We start from the raw sequence: 19,173 nt of genomic DNA, 5'->3' as shown, positions 1-19,173 counted from the left end.
GATTAATAAGGAGCTTATGAAATATAATCCCATCCCACATATAGCAAAAGGATTAACGAACAACGTTTTTTAAGTTTGTCAATCTCAGTTCGAGTCTCATGACACACCAAGAAAACCTCCAATCTTTTCTATCATAGTTGCCTTTGGTTAAACTCTTTTCTTTTTTGTGGATAATACACCATCAATAATTTGCTAATAGTAGTGATTATGAACAAAAAGAAAACAATCGCCATAAAAGGTAAATTTCGAGATGTGAAGACTTCCTTCGAATTAGCAAGAATACATAAAAGTAGGGGAAGATGCATAAATGTTTCAGCTCTTAAGACTCCTTCACGTTTTAAAAATTAACCGTGAGCAAAATTACATGCACCTTCCAATATTACAAAAAGCCACACCCTTCATATACATAGTTGAATTTTCATGGTAGCGTGTATAATACACATACAACAGATTTTCAGGGGGTGAAGGAAAAGGTAATTGATTAGAAATATATTGACAAATTTTTATCATTCATGTTCTGCTTAATGTTACACCTCTCAAGTAATTCGCTTAGTACGTCAGCTTCTTTTATTTTCTTAGTGGCCAGCAGTGGTTCCATATCTGTCATTGTATTATAACTGGTTTTTATAAATTCATCATCACGTAGAACATCCTTTCCATACTCCATTTCCTCGCCTGCGCCAGTAGTTGTAGGAATTTCTTCACTAATTGAAGCCATACCTGGACGGGGTTGAAAAGCTCTTCCCTGTCCACTAAGCATTGCACATCTGGGAAGAGGCATCCGTCCAACTTCAACCATTTCATCAAGAGATGGATGTGACAAATGGTAATGTGATTGTCCAGAGTCTTCAAGTTCCACCGCTCCAACCGTTAAAGTAGAAAAATCATCCTGTATCAGGGTATACACTGAAAAGGATGTGTCTCTGGCTAACTTCATCAACTGCCAAAAGAATGCCCGCCGGAAAATCATAACCCAGTTTGGTACAATGTAGTAGCGGAAGTTCTGGAGTTGAAGCTGCACAAACTTCTGCAGCATAACAACTGCCTCTTTTGTTGCAAGTGGCAGTTCCATCAACCTGCTAATCTCTGTGAAGTACTTTATTAGACAATTTTGAAGTTGTAATATCTGGTGTTCAATGGCGATATCCACGTGGGAACCTCTATGTAACCAAGATATATCGTCTGGAAAAGATGGAAGTTTGCAGTCAGATATTGCACAGACAACTGGTTCAATTCTTGGAGCTAAGCTCCACCCCAGCCTTGGCAAGTGTTGGCTCACAGCTTTGTACTCAAGGCGAGATTCCTCCAGCAAACCTATTTCAGGACAGGGCCAACAGGTAGGATTTGCATGAGCTGCAGCAGCGATTTCCCTCATTGACTGATCCAAGGCCTCATTAAAGGCTGAAATACAGAGGTTTGGATCCACATCATTAGCATCCATTTCACCAAGAACCCCAAGCAAAGAGTTCAAGTAGTAGAGAACCAGATCTCGGGCTTTTACACACTGGAGAACTGGTTGTGGTGGTGATTCACTTGCTAACCACTTTAGTCCTCCTCTTAATTGCTCATCACTGAAAAACCCATTCAGCTGTTCCATCTGCTGGTTTTTTAGGAAAACAACACTAAAGGAATGAAGTCTTGATTCACGGACTTCATGTAGCTCCAGTTCTTTAACTATAGTGGAAGGATCTGCATTTTCCTTGCACATGTCACTTAAGATCAAAAGGGGCAAATGAGAACCAGAAGGTACTTCCATTAACAGCTTATGAAGCTGATTCTTCTGAAGATCCCACGGGATGCCTTCTGACAACAGGAAGAGAACAGCGCTTGCACCTGCTACTGTCTCATTCAGATTCTCAAAATCAGCATACTTGATAACTGATAAACAACAAATTAGGTCCTCGGCTGATTGGTCAAGAAGCCAATTTCTCCAAACAGAGAGGCCCGGAGATGTGTGCAGCAAATCATCTTCATGGTCTCTGGCAGGCATGAGCTTGGAAAGCAACCATGACTTAGCATTCAACTTCTCCAGACCATTTTCTCGGTTTCGATTGTTTATACTATCCTGACAACATATAATTACTTTCCAGCAAAGGCATTTGGCAGATGGATTTTGTTCATGGAGTGTGGTGGAAACTACATCTGAAACATTCAGCCTTGACCATGATCTTTCCTGAGTTTGGTACCATTTTGAGACAGCACAATCAATGTCGAACTCGACAGATGTGCTATGTTGCTAAAAAGAGGAGAAACAGTAGAAAATATCAGTGAAATTAAACTGGCCATAAAATTGCTCAAGGACGATGTATATAATGCACTTTAAAGTGACACAAGATACAAAAACTTGTATGCGAGATGGCAACATTCTTGTGCAGAATGCTTATTTGCACATCTGAATGGAACATCTCCGGGGTGGAGGAAGAAAAGTCTGTTCCCTTTCCTCTCTTTTGCTCCCCATGGATCAGGAGTAAAGAAATAAAAAATTCTCAGTGTAGTAAAAAGTTGACATTGTGCAGATGTCTTGGGATTTACAATAAAGATCCAAGATCGGAGTCAAAGTAAGATGCAATGAAGTTCAAAATTATTTGAGTTTATCTTGAAACTTATATGTCAACCTCGCCAAATAACCTGATAAACCACATGCTTTTGTGAAAGCATCTAATAAATGAAAAACAGTTTGCAAATCTTGAGATTTCTACAAAGCAATTCTGTTCGGGTGGCATTCTGTTGATTTTATCTTTTTAAGTGTGTATTTGTGCCTTGTGAGAGAGAGGCCTCTACCCTGGGATCAGGAGATTTGCTTGAAAGTTTGGTGAGGAATAGATGTTGATGACGTCTCTTGTCATGGCATTTGGTTGGGATTCAATTCATTCCAATAACTACCCTTGGCCTACTTTACGGTAATACTCTGCATTCTTCAAGCAATTCATAACTGATATGCCTTTTTGCACAACATAAGGTATAATAGTGGGGGTGGGGGTGTGTGTAATGGTTGGAAAGTTTTAGGGATATTTATATAGAGGAAATAAGACAATAAGCATTCTGGTGGGGTTATAATGTTATGACCCTCCAAACAAATTCAATGCAGGATAAATCTAATATTCTTTTTTTATAGATTGAATAGAGTAATCCTAAAAACATATGAGCAGGATTAAAGTAACAGAAAGCTTATTGATGCTAAGCTAACTGTGTCGCAACTGGCAAGACCTGTTCCGTATTTTAATTTCTGCCCTCAAAAAGGATAAATCTGATAGCTCTCTAAACCATGAAGTGATAGATCTTACATATGAAGAAACCTAGAAAAGCTTTTCAACAAGATAAGATGATCCTGTAATAAGAGCCTATGCAGCAAGAAGCTAGTTTTATGTTCTGTGGAAGGAGCTAAAATATTTGGAACCATCAGACTTCCAAAATATAGAGGTAGCAGAATAATACTGCCTCACTCGAAAATGACATGAGCTACATAAGCTACTTTTACCAGGATTGAGTATTTGCAGAGGTGCCTTTTGGCTATTTCGGGACATTACAACAGTGATACCGAGTAGAAGGGAGGTACAGAAATGGGCAGAATTTACATGGAAAATTCCGGCTGGTGTTAAATTAAAGAGTTGAATGGGGTGTTCTTTCTATTTGAGTTTCCATCCAGAGTAGAGGCTGGAAGAATAAAAATGGGATGCTGGAGTTTCAAAAATCGAATACTTCATCTGGAGTGGTGGTCGCCGATCAGTACCTGCCACCAGAAAAATTGGTGTCCGAATCATGTATGGGTTAAATTATTGGTCTTTCCAACGCACTTATGGTCTGATAATGGTTTCAAGGAGATTGGTGATAGACTGGGAGGTTTCATAGAACTAGGTGAAAATACCAGAGCAAGATCTCATATGCTATGGGCCAGAATCTGCATACGCTATACAGGGGTCAACATTCCAGCAACAGTGAAGCTTTTGGTGGATGAATTAGCTTTCATTGTACCGGTGTGGGTTGAATCCACGGTGTGGGTGGAAAGAATACATCGGAGTCTGTCGGATGGTTGCCGGAGAGATGTGGAAGACGAACCGTTCGACTTTGGAAGCACAAGGGAGGCGGCTGATATTCCCAAGTTAAGTCAGCCAATAAAGGAGGACACGTGTAGAGAGAATGTGTCCAGATATGCTCAATCTTTTAAATTTAAAAATTCATCCGTGTTCTCCAATTTACGAAATTGAGGCCTTTTCTTTTTGGAGTATCTATCACCTGTAATTCTAATTTCCCTTTGTTATCTTGCATTTTGTTGTTGATGTTTGAAAAGAGCTCCAAAGCTTCTCTTTCACAGCCTTGAAAGTTGACTCCAAATTCCTTGCTAAGTCTAATAATGCTCTGATGAACCCAGATAGATGCATCAAATTCCGGGTCCTATATCTTTTGGACTAGTTAATCCACCATACACCCTTTAAATTCTGTATTATTGGAGTATGTAATCCAGATGATACTGGTATGAACTGAAAGAGGGAGAATATTTGTCATCCCAAGGGAGAGTCCAAGTACTTTTAGATAGGAAAAAAAGGAAGAAAATCAAGTTTTGGCCAGTGGACACTAATGCATCCTGAAAGACCAGACCAATCAAAATTCACTTTTTTATTTTCCTGTTCTCTTGAGCCAAATTTCAGTTTCATCACTATATAGAAAAATAAAGTGAGAGAACAAGATGAGCCAGGACTACCTGCAATTTCAGCATCTCCAATAACTATTTCCTAAAATCGATTAAATAGGTAATAGTTAATAACTGACTCACCTATAAAAAGCAAACAAGGGATGGATCACCCATTATTCTCCATTAACAAACATCCATCCTTTCCATTTTATGTCACAGACCCTTTGGGGACTTATCAATTGCTAGTCAAAATCAATGTTAATAAATAAAAATTATCAAAATGGAACTTCAAAATTTCATCTATAAAATTAGATTTTCATATTCAAACTAATCAAAATTATCAAATTTGACCTTTAACAAAATATAATATATAAAAAGAGCATGGTAATTTATAAATTTGATCTCCAAAAGTCAAAGTGTCAGATAAGCCATGTATCTTCCGGAAGAAGCAAAGAAATTTAGGAGAAGATAATTCCTGGAGCTTTCAGTTATTAGAAGTTCCAAAGTTCCACGTATCTTCCAGAAGAAGCAAAGAAATTTAGGAGAAGATAATTCCTGGAGCTTTCAGTTATTAGAAGTTTATTAGAAGCTATCTGTTTAGCAGTTTTATTATGGTTATTAGAAGTTATTTATCTTTATCGTAATAGGTTATGCAGTAGTTATGGTCAGCCTATTATATAAGTAATAGATCCTGTAATGTGTAGGTATCACTATAAGAATCAAAACTACTTTATTCTGGAGCATTATCGTCTCCATACGGGCAACTTTATTGGTGTAGTTGTGTTTAAGTTTCTTGCACAAACTATTACCAATAATATTAACTTCTTTGTTCTATTTATTATGTTATCTACTTATGATTTCTGTTAGTGTCCCATAAATTAGGACACTAATTAAGACACATCATAATATAGTAAATGTGAATGGTATATATTTATCATCAATTTTTCAACCTTCACATCATGGTTGTCCAATGGGACGGGCCGTCCCGTCCCGTATCTCGGCCCGTCCCGTCCCAGCCCAGCCCACTTCATTCTAAACGGGATGGGCCCATGTTAAACAAGAACGGGATGCCCATTTTGTCGCGGCCCGGCCCGCTTGTCCCGTCTGTCCCCAAGTCTTTTTTTTATTTTTGTTTATTTTTTTTTGAATTATAGCCGTTGTGCAACGACCTCCATTGCAAATATAGCCGTTCCCAATGGCCATATTTGGCCCCCACCCCATCCCCACCCACCAAAACATCCCCCCTATCCCTCCCCCAACTTTTAATATAATCCCTAAGTTTATTAAATTACACTTTAGCCCTATTTTTTACTATAAATACCCCATCCTTCTTCATTTTTTCCCACAAAAATCAATCATTCTCCCTCAAATATCTTACATTCTATCTATATTATTCTCTCAATTTTCTTACAATCAAGTGATAAGTTTCAAGTATTTGGGCAAATTTCTGGAGCAATTTTCAAGCTTCAAATTAATTCGTCAAATATTTGGAGCAATTTTTTGGGCAATTTCTTCAAGTTTCAATATTTAATCACCGTGCACTCGTTCCATCTCCCAATTTTAATATGATTTTTGCGTATCATTTTAGTGCTTAATTTTTGTGTTTATGTGTTCTATTTTCGCATCTCATTTGTGTGTTTAATTTTTGTGTTAACTTTTTAAATTTAATTTAGTATTTAAATTATGGCACCTAAAAATGTATTTGGCCTATTTAAAAAAAGTAGTAAAAAAGTAGTAAAGGTGATAGTAGTACTAGTAGTAATCCTAATCCTAGTCCGAACCCTAATCCTTCTCCTAGAATTAGAAAACATATAGATGAAATGACTCATGTTAATGAAACTTTATTTTCCCAATCCCCACATGTTATAATATTAATTTCGGAGAACAACTAGATCATGAAACATTACAAAGAGAATTTGGCAATGATATTTTTATTGAGGACGAAGAAAATGAGGATGAAGAACCTTTCCTAGAAGGTGGCTGCGTAGATTAGGTGCTCTTCAAAAGAATTATATTTGTTTGTGAGATTTGAAAGTTCTATTAATGAAATAAAAGGCTCTAAGTGTTGAATTTTTTTTATGAATTGTCTTACACTCTTACTTAGTTACTTAATGGCTTGAAATTATATTAAATAAATTATAACTCTATTATAATTACTAGAGTATTTCATTACAAGTTTTTTGTTCTAATATTTTATAATTCTTTTTTTTTTTTGATAATGGTAACAATTATATAAATGGGTAAAAATATTTACAAGAGATTGTGTAAACCACAATCAGACCCCAAAGGATCAGAGAACTGTCAAAACCTATTCTATTTGATTACATTTCTTCTAGCAAATCTAGTAAAGAATGTACATCCTCCCTATAGCTCTCTTTGCACCAAAAATAAAATAACAAAAAACAATTAAGCTTAATTTTCTGGTAAGAGCTAGGTCTATCTTCAAAAACTCCGGCATTCCTTTCCTTCCATATGACCCACCAGATACAAGCAGGAACTATTTTTCACCATTTCTTCTGTTTAATATTTACCCCTCCATTGTTCCAGCTACTGAGAAGAGATGCAGTGTTATTCGGCATTATCCAGGATATACCAGCCAAATTGAGATAGAAGTGCCAAAGTTGAGTAGTGACCGGACAGTGAATAAAGAGATGGGAAACTGATTCCCCATCTTCGCCACAAAGACTGCACCTAGCATGTAGCTGGATTCCTCTCTTAAGAAGGTTATCCTAAGTTAGGACAGCTTCCCTTGCTACTAGCCATGTGAAGCATTGGACTTTTGTAGGTGCCCTGACCCTCCAAATTTGTTTCCATGGCCATCCTTGCACAAGATTAGGAGTATTGTTAACGAAATGATAAGCAGATTCCACTGAAAAGGAACCTGATTTGTGACCCTTCCAAATTAAAGCATCTTCCTCTTCTGTGAGACCTTGGAAAGCTTCTATGCTCTCCCAGAAATCTACCACACTTTGCAACTCCCAGTCATTTAAGTTCCTTCTGAAAACAATATTCCACCCATGTGTGGATTTTGCTTCTGCTACTGAAATTCTTTGATTCGCGGCAATGTTATACAATTCTGGAAATTGGTCTTTTATAGGTGTATGCCCAAACCATTTGTCACACCAGAAGAGTACTCTTCTTCCATTTCCAACCTTGATACTAGAGTGTTCAGCAATGAAGCCCCATTGCCCCCTGATTGTTTTCCATACCCCCACTCCATGAGGGGAAGATACTGGTTTGGTGCACCAAGGTCCTCCATGGCCATACTTCTCTTGTATCACCCTTCTCCATAAAGTTGTTTCCTCCAGATTATACCTCCATAACCATTTTGCAAGGAGACTGCTATTCTGTGCCTTTAGATTTCTGATGCCTAGACCACCTGCCTGCTTAGAACACAAAAGAGTATCCCATTTGACTAAATGAATAGTCTTTTTCTCACTGTTGCCTTGCCAGATGAAATTCCTTCTCAGGGAGTCAATCTTTTTCCTCACCTTAGATGGAATTGGGAAGAGGGACATCACATAGAAAGGCCGTGCATCTAAGACACTATTTACCAGAGTCACTCTGCCTCCAAGTGACAAATATTGACTCTTCCATCTTCTTTTTTCACTCCTTTCAATCACCCCTTGCCATATTTCTTGCGACTTGTTTTTGGAGCCCAAAGGAAGGCCTAAGTATTTGGTAGGTAGGTTCTCTATCCCACACTCCAGAATATTGGCCAAATTTTGTATGTTTGGAACTTCATTTACCTGAAATAGCTTACTCTTTCCCCAGTTCACATGTAAGCTTGCAACTGCTTCAAAAGTTGTTAATATAAGTCTAAGGTGAAGCATCTCTTCTGGTTGAGTTCCCATGAAAATGATAGAGTCATCTGCATATAGAAGATGTGAGATCTCTAGGCTGCAGTTTCGTCTGAACCCCTTGACCCAACCATTTGCCTTTTCAATGGTTAACATGTGATTCAGCTCTTCCATTGCCATAAGGAACAAAAAAGGAGATAAAGGATCCCCTTGCCTTAACCCCCTTTCAGAAGAAAAAAAGCCTTGGGGTAAGCCATTTATCAGGATAGAATTTAACTGTGCTAAGACAGAAACGGATCCAGTTTATCCATTTAGTTCCAAATCCTATATCAGCCATTAGTGTTAGAAGGAAATTCCAGTTGACATGATCGTATGCCTCCTCTATATCCAGCTTGCATAGGACCCCTGGCATTTTGCTTTTAAGCCTAGAGTCAACCACCTCATTTGCAATAAGAGAAGCATCCATGACTTGTCTTCCTTTTATGAAGGCCATTTGATAACCTCCAATGAGCTTGTTGATTACAGACTTCAACCTCTCAGTTAATACTTTGGCTATAATCTTGTAAACACTTCCAATCAAACTAATTGGCCTGAAATCTTTAAGTTCTCTGGCTTCACTCTTCTTTGGAGTGAGATCCACATAGGATGCATTAAAACTCTTCTCAAAGAATTCATTAGAGTGGAAATTCTTCGGAGTTGACATGACATCTTCCTTGACTGTTAGCCAGCATTTCTGAAAAAATCCCATGGTGAAGCCATCAGGTCCTGGTGCTTTGTCTGAAGCACAGGACTTAAGGCATTCCACCACTTCCTGTTCTTCAAACTCTCTTTGTAACCAAGTATTTTCCTCCTCTGTTAAAAAATTCCCCCTAACCAGATTGAAATTTGGCCGCCATGTTTCAGGTTCCGCATACAACTTCTGGTAGAAACCTATGATTTCTTTCCTGATTTCTTCCAAATTGTGGTAGTCTGCCCTCGCACCTCCAGCGTATCAATGTGATTGTATCTCCTATGTGCATTAGCCATTTTGTGGAAGAACTTTGTATTTTGTCCCCTTGTTTTAGCCATAAAGTTCTGGACCTTTGTCTCCATGCAGTCTCTTCATACTTGGCTAACTCCTGAATTTCTAACATGAGGCCAGCCTTTTCCAGTAACTCTCCTTCAGTGAGCCTTCTGCTTTCTTGAATCTGATCAAAATTTGAGATGTTACGAGGACGGTCTTCTTCCTTGCCTCTAAACTGCCATACTCCTCCTTATGCCACTTATTCAGCTTAGATTTGAGGAGCTTTAGTTTGGAGGCTAACACAAAATCTAGCCTACCAACAATCACAAAAGAATTCCACCAAGTCTGCACTTTTTCAGGGAACTCTTGAACATCTAACCACCAGTTTCGAATTTAAAATAGGACTTGTTGAGTTCCCATTCCCCACATTTCAAAGAAATTGGAGAGTGATCAGAGATAACTTTTGGGAGGAGGCTTTGTCTTATAAAACTGAATTCTTCATCCCACTCCGTAGAGAAGAGAAATCTGTCTATTCTAGAAGCACACTCAGAGTTGTCACCTTGGCTCCAAGTGAATTGGCCCCCCAGAAGAGCAGGATCAATCAATTCCAGCTCTTCCACGGTATCTGAAAAATCTGCCATTGCTTTACTGTATGTGGTCATGTTTTTCCTTTCATTAGCAAATCTGGTGGTGTTGAAATCACCACATACCACCCAGTTTCTATTACATAACCCTTTCATAGCCCCCAATTCTAACCAAAGATCATTTCTTTCCGCTCTCTTGCATGGAGCATACACCCCACACAAAGCCCATAAGAAATTGTCTAGCACAGAGCTAAAGTTGCAAGTGATAGAGTATCTACCCTTTTCTACTAAACCCCCTTTCCATTCTCTCTTATCCCACATAATTAAGATGCCTCCCCTTGTTCCTTCAGCTTCTAGTTTTATATGGTTAATCCACCTACTGCTACCCAGTTGCTTTGCAATACCATCACAATCCCCATCCACCTTTGTTTCTTGCAGACAGTAAATGTTTGCCCTCCGTCTTTGTATTTCACTCCAACCTTCAGGTTCTTCCTTTCATAAACTCCCTTTAATTTTGTTGAAACCCCTGTGCTTTTGTTCTTTGATCGCACCATTGCCTTCATCTCCTTTTTCCTACTGTCTATCTTCAAAAAAAGAGCCATAGCTTCCCATTCGCATCCTTCAAAGCTCACACCATATGTTTTGCTCATCTTTCCAATGTTTCTTTTGATCCATGCAGGGACATCTAGGTCACAGTTATGAGGATGCTCCTCAATTGGTTCTGCAATATCAATCTGGTGATGTTGAACCAATTGCATGCCTGGTTCATCAGAAACGCCTGCGCTATCAGAGGGGCAGTCTACAAAGACTGTTTGGGCATCCTCATCCTCTGGTTCACCTTGACAGTAAGTAATTGATGAGAGGAAGATGAGAGCCCACAATTGGTCCTTCATGATCCTCTCTCCCTGAGGTTGATGATTTGTTGAGGGTAGATTGTTTGAGAGAGAAGTTGCTCCTGAGCCAAGATACGGTCTTCCATTTTCTATTGTTCTTCACGAATTGACTCTGCCACTGTGGATTTTATATGAGCAAGGAGAGCTTCGATATTTCCTCCCATTGTGTTTAGATAAAGGTCTTCAGAGTCTTTACTTGTGGTGTTTTGATTGGGCTTAAAAAAACCTTTTTCAGCTTCCTTGGTTGGATTTTCTTTTGGCCCAGAGAGTGTCCCAACTGGATTCTTCACACCCACATGCTTCTCACATGAGTCACTTAAGTGACTCACTTAATATTTTATAATTCTTTACTTAGTTTCCTAATTTTCTTATAATTTATTAAGTTTTAACTTTTAAGTTTATTAAATAAGTCAAAAAACTAGTCATTGCAAACTATAAAAACTTAGTCATTGTCAAAAAACTAGTCGTTGCCAAACTTAATGCTTAAATATTTTTTTTTTAAACGGCCCACTTAAGGCCCGCGAAACCGTCCCGTCCCGCTTGTTAGCGGGATGGGATGGGCCTACCATTTCGTCCCAGCTAAAGGTCGTCCTGTTCCGTCGCGTTGGACAGCCATACTTCACATGTACACAAGACCTACTCAGACTTCAACCAAAAAAGAAAAAAAGAAAGTGGCTGCACAAGTATCATGATTTAATTGCCCACCCCCCACACCCACCCCACCCCGGGCGTTGGTCTAGTGTTAAGAGCAGGCCCATAATCCACTGAGTTTTGAATTGTGCGAGCAGGCTCTTGGGATTTCTTGGTTATTAAAAAAAAGAGATAAAAAGGCCTGATGATTTAGTTAAATTGTTTACTACTATGCAGTATATAGAAAATCAATGAGTTTTTATTACTGGAAACTGAGGCTGCACCAAGACTATCATGACTCAAGAGAAAGCACAGATACAGAAACTTAAGCGGCCAAAGCTAGAGAAAAAAAAAAGAAGATTTTCGTCGCTACTTACAATTCTATTGGGCCACATTGGCACTCCAAGAGAGAGCGATCTCAGAGCAGCTTTAGATGCTAACTGTTTATGCTCCCGCATCTCCCTTTTCTTTGAAGAACGCCGCTTCCATATCCTGTAAATTGACACGTTAGCAGAGTAACAAGGGTAAATGCAGCAGATATCAGGTCCATGAAGAACAAGCTGCACCTGACAATCAGTTTAAGTTTTGCCTCGACAACTTCTTTGTCATAATAACTAGCTGCTGCTTCATTAGTTTCGGCTTGCTCGCTGGTGACTACCAGTTCTTCATCTACATTCTCTTCATCTGACACGTGGTGCAATTCTGTGTCTCCAACAAGAGAATGAGTTGGAAAAATTGGCAACTTCTCCTGCTCATCTCTGGCAAGTGCAAATTGAACGGTCATGCCTTTTGCAGCAAATTGTGCAGCTTCACTACTTTTGGGTTTCCCTGAACTCCCAACTCTAGCTTGCAGCTGCGCTTCAGGTGTTCCTGCTCTCCCGACTATAGCTTGCTGCTGAGTCTCAGGGGAAATATGAGGAAAGAATATCAAAGGACTAGGAGGAGCCGGCAGACTTGACACCGAATAATTAGGAGGAGCCTGCGAACTTTCATTCTTCTGATGAGATTCTGTTCTAGTAATTGGAATTGTCTTTGTCTCATCTTTTGGAGATGAAACAGCTTCATAATCAGGCATGTCCTCCTCGATGGCCAGTGAAGAACTATAAGGCTCGAGAAATTGAATAGCTGTAGGTTTTTTATGATGATCCTTATCTAACAAGGGTTCTGTCTCTTTTTCCCACACTGATTCAACATGTGGAGCCGAAACATCCTCGAATATCGTCCTTGATTTTTTCTCATTGACAAGTTTTGAGCACTTGACAGGATAGTCATTGTCAACTTCCACAAATGGACCTTCCTTCACCATATATGGTTCTTCAAACTCCTTTATTGAGAATCCATAATACTCAAGAAGGCCTTCTATGTCCTCTTCCTGATAGATTTCCAGGAACAGAAGAAGTTACTCCACTAAAAAAACTGTTACTCCCTATGTCCTATTTTACGTGGCACACTTTCCTTTTTTTAGTCTGTTCTATATTAGAAACAATTTAACTTTAAAATTCTCATTTACCATTAATGAGATGATTTATAGCCACACAAATGTCTACAGCTCGTAAAGATCACAAGTTCCAGAAGTCCTTTTTTTCTTCCTTAAACTCGATTCCCAATCAAACGTCACATAAAATGCAACAAGACCGAGTATGTAAGAACACAGCCAGCAAAAATATTAAGAAATTACCTCCATCCCAAGCCATTTGGCAACTTGGGCAACAGGGATTCCTTGGCTATTCTGCAGGCCAGAGTGTAACGAAGCTAGAGCCTGGGTTCGTAACTGGGCAAAACACCAAAAGAAATGAAACGCTTGAACAGAATGCAGATCTATGAACAAGTAAAATATTTAGAAGTTTGCATCCATAACCTTCAACTACGGAAAGCAAAACCAGACATACATGAGCACAAAATCAGACAAACAAAGGAAAACACTTCAAGTTCTCTATTTCCTTAAGTCACTTATAGTAGTGCTTTCTATGCCAAAAGAACAAATGAATTATTTGTAAAAAAAGGCAATAATCAATTTGAAAGACATGGTTCCCAATAGAGTGGAACGAATATAGAGGATTCATATAACTGAGACCCCGATTCATGAACTGAGACGTAGTTGATTGGTTGAATTATCGAATGACAATATGCACTTGGATAGAAGGATCGGTGAAGTCAGTAAATACTGAAATTAAAAGACTAAGGAAGGTGTCAGTAAATCACTACTGAAATTAAAAGACTAAGGAAGGTGTCTGTTCTACCTTTGAGAAATGAGCATGCATTAAGCAAGCTTGAAGATAGCTAGCTCTCCTTGCAAGCCGAAAGAAAGCAACAAAGTTGCATGTCCTGCAGGCCCTGAAATTATGAAAGAGAAACATTCTCAGGTGAGTTAGTGTATAAGGTCTCCTAATGATACAATGATGAAACAACCTTGCCACATCACGAGCAAAGAGAACTTCTGGGGTTTGACGCATATCTGGTGTCATCTTTGCTAAATCAAGCGAAAGCTCTGCAGGTTCAACCTAGTACAGAACTCATACTTTAAACAAAAGGAAAACACTAGGAGAAAAAATAAGGTAATCATGCTTATTGATAGTTGACTTACTTTATATCCTGGATGTTTATCAAGCTTTAAAAGTGCATAATAACCTCTAAATTCTTTCTCACTTGCCACATTTATTCCTCTCTTCTGGTGGTCATCATACAATTGAAATAATTCAACTGATGTTTTGTTCATCTGTTCAATATTGAGATGTGCATCAAATCCCTCAGAAAAACCCTCTCCTCTCGTGTATTCACATAATTCATGCATGGCGATTATATGAAGCCTTATCTGAAACCAAAACAATAGGCAATACAAATTAGAATCTATATAAAACTGAGTAACATTTACTGAAGTCAAGAAGAAAAATTAGGTGCTTTGACATGGGAATTTAAACTAAGATAATAATTGGATTAAAGCAATGCATATCCAGGAAAACAAGAAATTAACATCCTCCAACAAGCACCGGCAGAGAGCCACAAGCAGCTAAGGACATTTTGCCCTTTGAAAAAGCAAGTACTGTTCCAACACCCATGATATGGTTCCATGCAGTAGAGTTTTTCTTCTGTATCTAGTTTTCTGCTTAATCTCACCTAAAACAAGACAGCTAGCCACTTTATACTCAACCCAACCAGGCTAACCTATCTGTAAATAAAGATCATAGAGTATTAAAATATCCATACTGGTTGAGTCAACAAAAAACAATGTTATATGGTAAACCACATAACCATAATATCTGATTACAATAATAGAGCACTTGCATTGGTTGTGGAGTATAATGCATTAATTAATTCTAAACCAAATTGACCTTTGATATTACACGGACGCCAAGTTTTGTCCATCCCCCAGTCCACATAAAGCAATATGAGATCTTATGCTCTGAAAAATATCTCCAGACCCTACTTGTGGGATTACACTGGGATTGTTGTTGTTGTATGCTCTGAAAAATATGACTAACTTACTCTTACCAAAATATGACTAGATTACGACAAGAAAAAAAAAGGATGAATAGCTTCCAAGATTAATCCATCAGTATCGTGGTGTACATCTCAACATCAGGATAAGTTATAGATGGTTCACATATAAAAGCCTCTGAAAAGGTGATACAAGTTTCATTAAGAAAAGGCTTCCCAGAAAAATAGATAATGATAAGCCAAAGATGCTTGAAAGCAATATAACTATAAACATGGTCAAAAATATCAATCATTAACAAACTTTAGTTGATTTACGCATTAACAAACTTAAGTTAAATAATGCAAAAATCTACATGCCATTTGCTCCAGCATATTAATAGCTTCATGGTTGAAAATATGTTGCATCCTCAAATCCATACGGATTGCCCGCATCCTGTCCCATAAGAAGTTATACAAGCCAAGGAAGTTGTCATCATAAGGCTGATCCAGCAAATTCAAAAGATAATCCATAGTCTTCTGTAGGATTGGCATTGGACGTATGAGCACAGCTTCCCTCTCAGCTGTCCTGGTGTACTGAAAAGAATCACATGGCAATGTTCATCAATTCTTGTTTCTCATGCTCTCATGAACTTTTAACTTTTCTTTTATCATAAAAGAGAATAATACTCAAGAGTTTCCAGTAAAGACCTTCTTGACAGCAAGCAATTTACTCGTTTGCTTTCTGTCTCCATCCAAGCGTTCATATTGGTCAAGATCACCTTTCCTTTCTCGTTCTGCTCTTTCTGATTCTGCAACCAAAAATAATTCAGGAACGAGTTTGACTTCCAGTGAGGAATTTAGAACCTGAACAAACCAAACTTCGCTCTTGAGTTGACACAAGAACCGAAGCTAAATCTGCTTCAGAGAAACAGAAGAGACAGTAAGGATTTTCCTGAAACATGCACGGAAAAGTTTATCTTTCCAAATTTAATGAAAATCTTCATTGTCAGTTCTCATTTCATACTTTGGCTTTCGATATAAGTCCTCAGAAATCAGGTTACCCTCCGCCAAACTAGTTACCTCAAGAATTGAGCCCACTTATACGGGTGGCAAACGGGGCCGCAAGGAGAGGGTGGGGGTGGGGGGGTTTACCTTATGCACGGCAGGTTCAAACAGTTTTTTAAATATCTGATGTGGGGCCGGTTGCAAGTTTCCTCCAGCTAAGAATTAGATTTACTAAAATCAACCTTTCCAAAATGGATTAGGTGTTGATATTCTGATGACTTTGTATTAAAATGACAATTAACTAGAATGATTAATTTTTAATCACAGGTAAGATTTGACATAGTGAAGTTGTCAGTTCCAATGTGATCGTCGAACTGAACTACAACATTTTTTCAGTTGGGCAATGAGAAATGGCTACTCTCTTTTGAAAATCGTCTTCTTTAGATGACTCGCTTTAGAGAACAACTCCAGTTTCTAACTGTTAACAATTAACAATCTGCTTCTCTTCAACTTTCAGAATTTAGATTGCTCAAATTCATTATTAATAATAGCGACTCTTCTTTTTTTTTTTTTTGATGACCGAGAAATCCGTCTGGGGCCGACCCTTTGGACCAACCGCAGCCTTCGAAACTCGGTAGATAATGGGCCCGCCCCTCTATCCTTCTCCACTTAAATACCAGGCTTTGCTTTGCATGGTATGGGGGCTTGAACCTGTGACATAAGACACAAATCCACCACCCTTTGCCACTTGAGCTAGGCCCTGGGGGCATAGCGACTCTTCTTTTACAAAATGATTTCAGTGCTAATTTAAGCCTTACATCTAGCAATAATGCATACAAGTTAAACATTCAAATTTAATCACTCCACATCATAAAAAGAATTTGTCAAAGCAAAGGGTGAATTTAGTTGTGAACATCTGTGTTTGCTGCACTTTAAGGTAATATTAGAATCAGTTATGTTAGCTTTGTTAAAAGTTAATATTAAATTATGTATTTAGTATAAGATTTTGGTTGTTAGTAAAATTGTGGAATATTAAACAGTGGACTAGAATTGAATTGTATTGGGCTGTCAAGTGATATATTTAGCAAAAATATAAGAAAATGAAAAAAAAATATTGCAGGGTGGAGCGAAACAGAAACAATTGCTATGTGGGGCAGGACGGAGCGGGTTGAAATCTTTGTGGGTTAAGCCCCAACGACCCCCACCACCCAGCGCACTGCCATCCCTGCCCACTTATCTCTTTTCTCTAGTCATCACTTAACAGACTAAAGCAGTTGAAACTACTTTCTTTTCTTCTTTTTTCCTCTTTTTTGGTTGACAACATCTCTTCTTTTTTCAATTGCAACTACTTATCTTTCCCTACGAATCCGTAAAATCCCTCACATAACCTTCCCATTGCTGGTCTAGCTTTAACTGCAGCAGTCAGTGGTGGAAATTGTCATTTTGCCATAACTTATTTTCTTTTTGATTTATTACATGAAGAGGCAGGACGACATGCACAGAAAAATTGAAGATGGAGGCTGACAACATACCCAGTGTATCCCATAGGTGGGGTCTGGGGAGGGTTGTGGAGGTAGAGAGGCAGTTATGAAAAAAGGAAAATTTTAATGGAAGACTTTAAGGAAAATTTGTCGGCCTATGACTGGTTAACACACAGGCGCACACAATAAAAAATTAAAAAAATAATATATATATATATATATATATATATATATATATATATATATATATGGATTCTTCTAGAAAATTAGATAGGTACTTTAAGGTGGTTCTATGTTGGTAACTAGATGTCAATAAGGGTTATGTAGTTTAAAAAGAAGCAAAATGCAAAAAAAAAAAAAAAAAGACAAATATGAGTAGTGTTTAAGGAGGGTGTAGTCACTTGTATCCCAAATACTTATCATACCCTTCCCTAAGCCTACTTTACAAGCTTGAAAAGTCCTTTTGGGATTTCCATCTGAATGTTCTTGAATAGGCGACGAATTAAAATAAGGGCAAGCTTATGGTATGATATTTTGTAACACTTGAAATCCTTTGTTGAGAGTGAGTGTTTCAATGCATTAGTCACTTATGTTGTTATTATAAATATGGTGATTTTGGGACTTTGTTTCTTGTGAGAGCCCATGGATTATGATGAATTGATGACATTGATATATTTCAAATTGAGTAAATTGAGCATATGTAGTAGACTAGTGTTTTTGAGTCACTTCTTGAGGCTTGGTTGTTGTCACTTGATTTTGTGAAACTCCATTGCATTCTTCAGATTGAGTTTTAAATCGGGGAATTATTTGGTTGACATTCATATGCTTGAGCTTAATTATTAGTACCAACCAAAGCCATAAGTATGGTGCTTAATTGGAGAATGTGATTTGAAGATGATAGCGATGCTAATTGAGCTTTAAATGTTAGAGCCTCATTGACTATTTGGTTTTGATTTGCTTGAGGACAAGCAAAAGCTTTAAGTTAGGGGTGTTGATGAGTGGTGATTTTACCATTTATTCTAGTCTTTTTTCTTTGTTTAATTTCTGCGTCCTTTAATTATAATATGAGGTTGTTTATGGTGTGTATTATTTGATTTTTAGGTAAATGATGTCTTGAAGAGAGTTGAGATCAAATGAAGTGGAATTTTGCAAAAAAGAGTAAAAGAAGTGAAAATGGTTTCCAGTGGAATAAGACCTAGAGAAATCGCATTTGCGATTGATTTATCGCATCTGCGGTCACGCTTCTGTGCTTGGTGTCCGTGTCTGCAGATGCGCTTCTGCGGTCTCTTGTCCCCTTCTGCGGAATAGCCATCTTTACCAAAATTCACTTCTGCGAGCAGGTATCCGCATATGCGGAACCGCACCTTCGATGATTCTTCCGCAGGTGCGGCCAACGGCCTCCAGCTCTGGACAGATTTGGAATTTCATGTTTTCCTTATCCCAAACCCTTTTATACACGACCTAGCTTATTGGAAACATATCTTTGGCCAATCATTGAACTTTTTTTGAGTCTCTTGACCAGAGAAGACAAGTTTGGAAGCTAGGGTTCTTGCACACACACTTGGGTCTTGAAGATTTGAAGCTTTTGGTTGAGAATTTCTTACCCATTTATGTTCATTACTTCATTTCCTTGCTTTGTATTGTATATCTAAGTGTGTAATATTTTTCCAACACTTGAATCTTGTTTATGGGAAATATTAATATTTAAAGTGTGGATTAAATATCTTGTTGTG

At 38.1% G+C, this 19,173-nt stretch overlaps 1 protein-coding gene across 1 annotated transcript; it reads right to left on the bottom strand.

Moving 5' to 3' along the window:
- Positions 1 to 310: 310 nt before the first annotated feature.
- Positions 311 to 18,752, bottom strand: LOC109239541 (SAC3 family protein B). Its single transcript, XM_019406122.1, has 10 exons — positions 18,681 to 18,752; positions 15,663 to 15,839; positions 15,333 to 15,548; positions 14,125 to 14,352; positions 13,950 to 14,041; positions 13,781 to 13,874; positions 13,219 to 13,311; positions 12,107 to 12,912; positions 11,918 to 12,032; positions 311 to 2,236 (listed from the first exon to the last, which is right to left on the bottom strand). Exons 1-10 carry the CDS (start codon positions 18,750 to 18,752, stop codon positions 482 to 484), a joined length of 3,648 nt encoding a protein of 1,215 aa, XP_019261667.1. The 3' UTR covers positions 311 to 481.
- Positions 18,753 to 19,173: the final 421 nt, after the last annotated feature.

Source organism: Nicotiana attenuata, unplaced genomic scaffold, assembly GCF_001879085.1.
Source record: "Nicotiana attenuata strain UT unplaced genomic scaffold, NIATTr2, whole genome shotgun sequence".
Lineage (NCBI taxonomy): Eukaryota > Viridiplantae > Streptophyta > Magnoliopsida > Solanales > Solanaceae > Nicotiana > Nicotiana attenuata.
The sequence above is the reverse complement of the archived record's forward strand: the minus strand, read 5'-3'. Positions and strand labels throughout refer to the sequence as shown.

What these genes read in the sequence shown, in the direction of transcription:
- LOC109239541 (XM_019406122.1), bottom strand. Translation starts at nt 18,752, where the DNA reads ATGGCTATTCCGCAGAAGGGGACAAGAGACCGCAGAAGCGCATCTGCA. An exon ending in AATTGCTTGCTGTCAAGAAG is followed by an intron (nt 15,549 to 15,662) that starts GTCTTTACTGGA and finishes GATTCTTTTCAG; the next exon opens with TACACCAGGACAGCTGAGAG. An exon ending in TTTGCTCGTGATGTGGCAAG is followed by an intron (nt 13,875 to 13,949) that starts GTTGTTTCATCA and finishes TCATAATTTCAG; the next exon opens with GGCCTGCAGGACATGCAACT.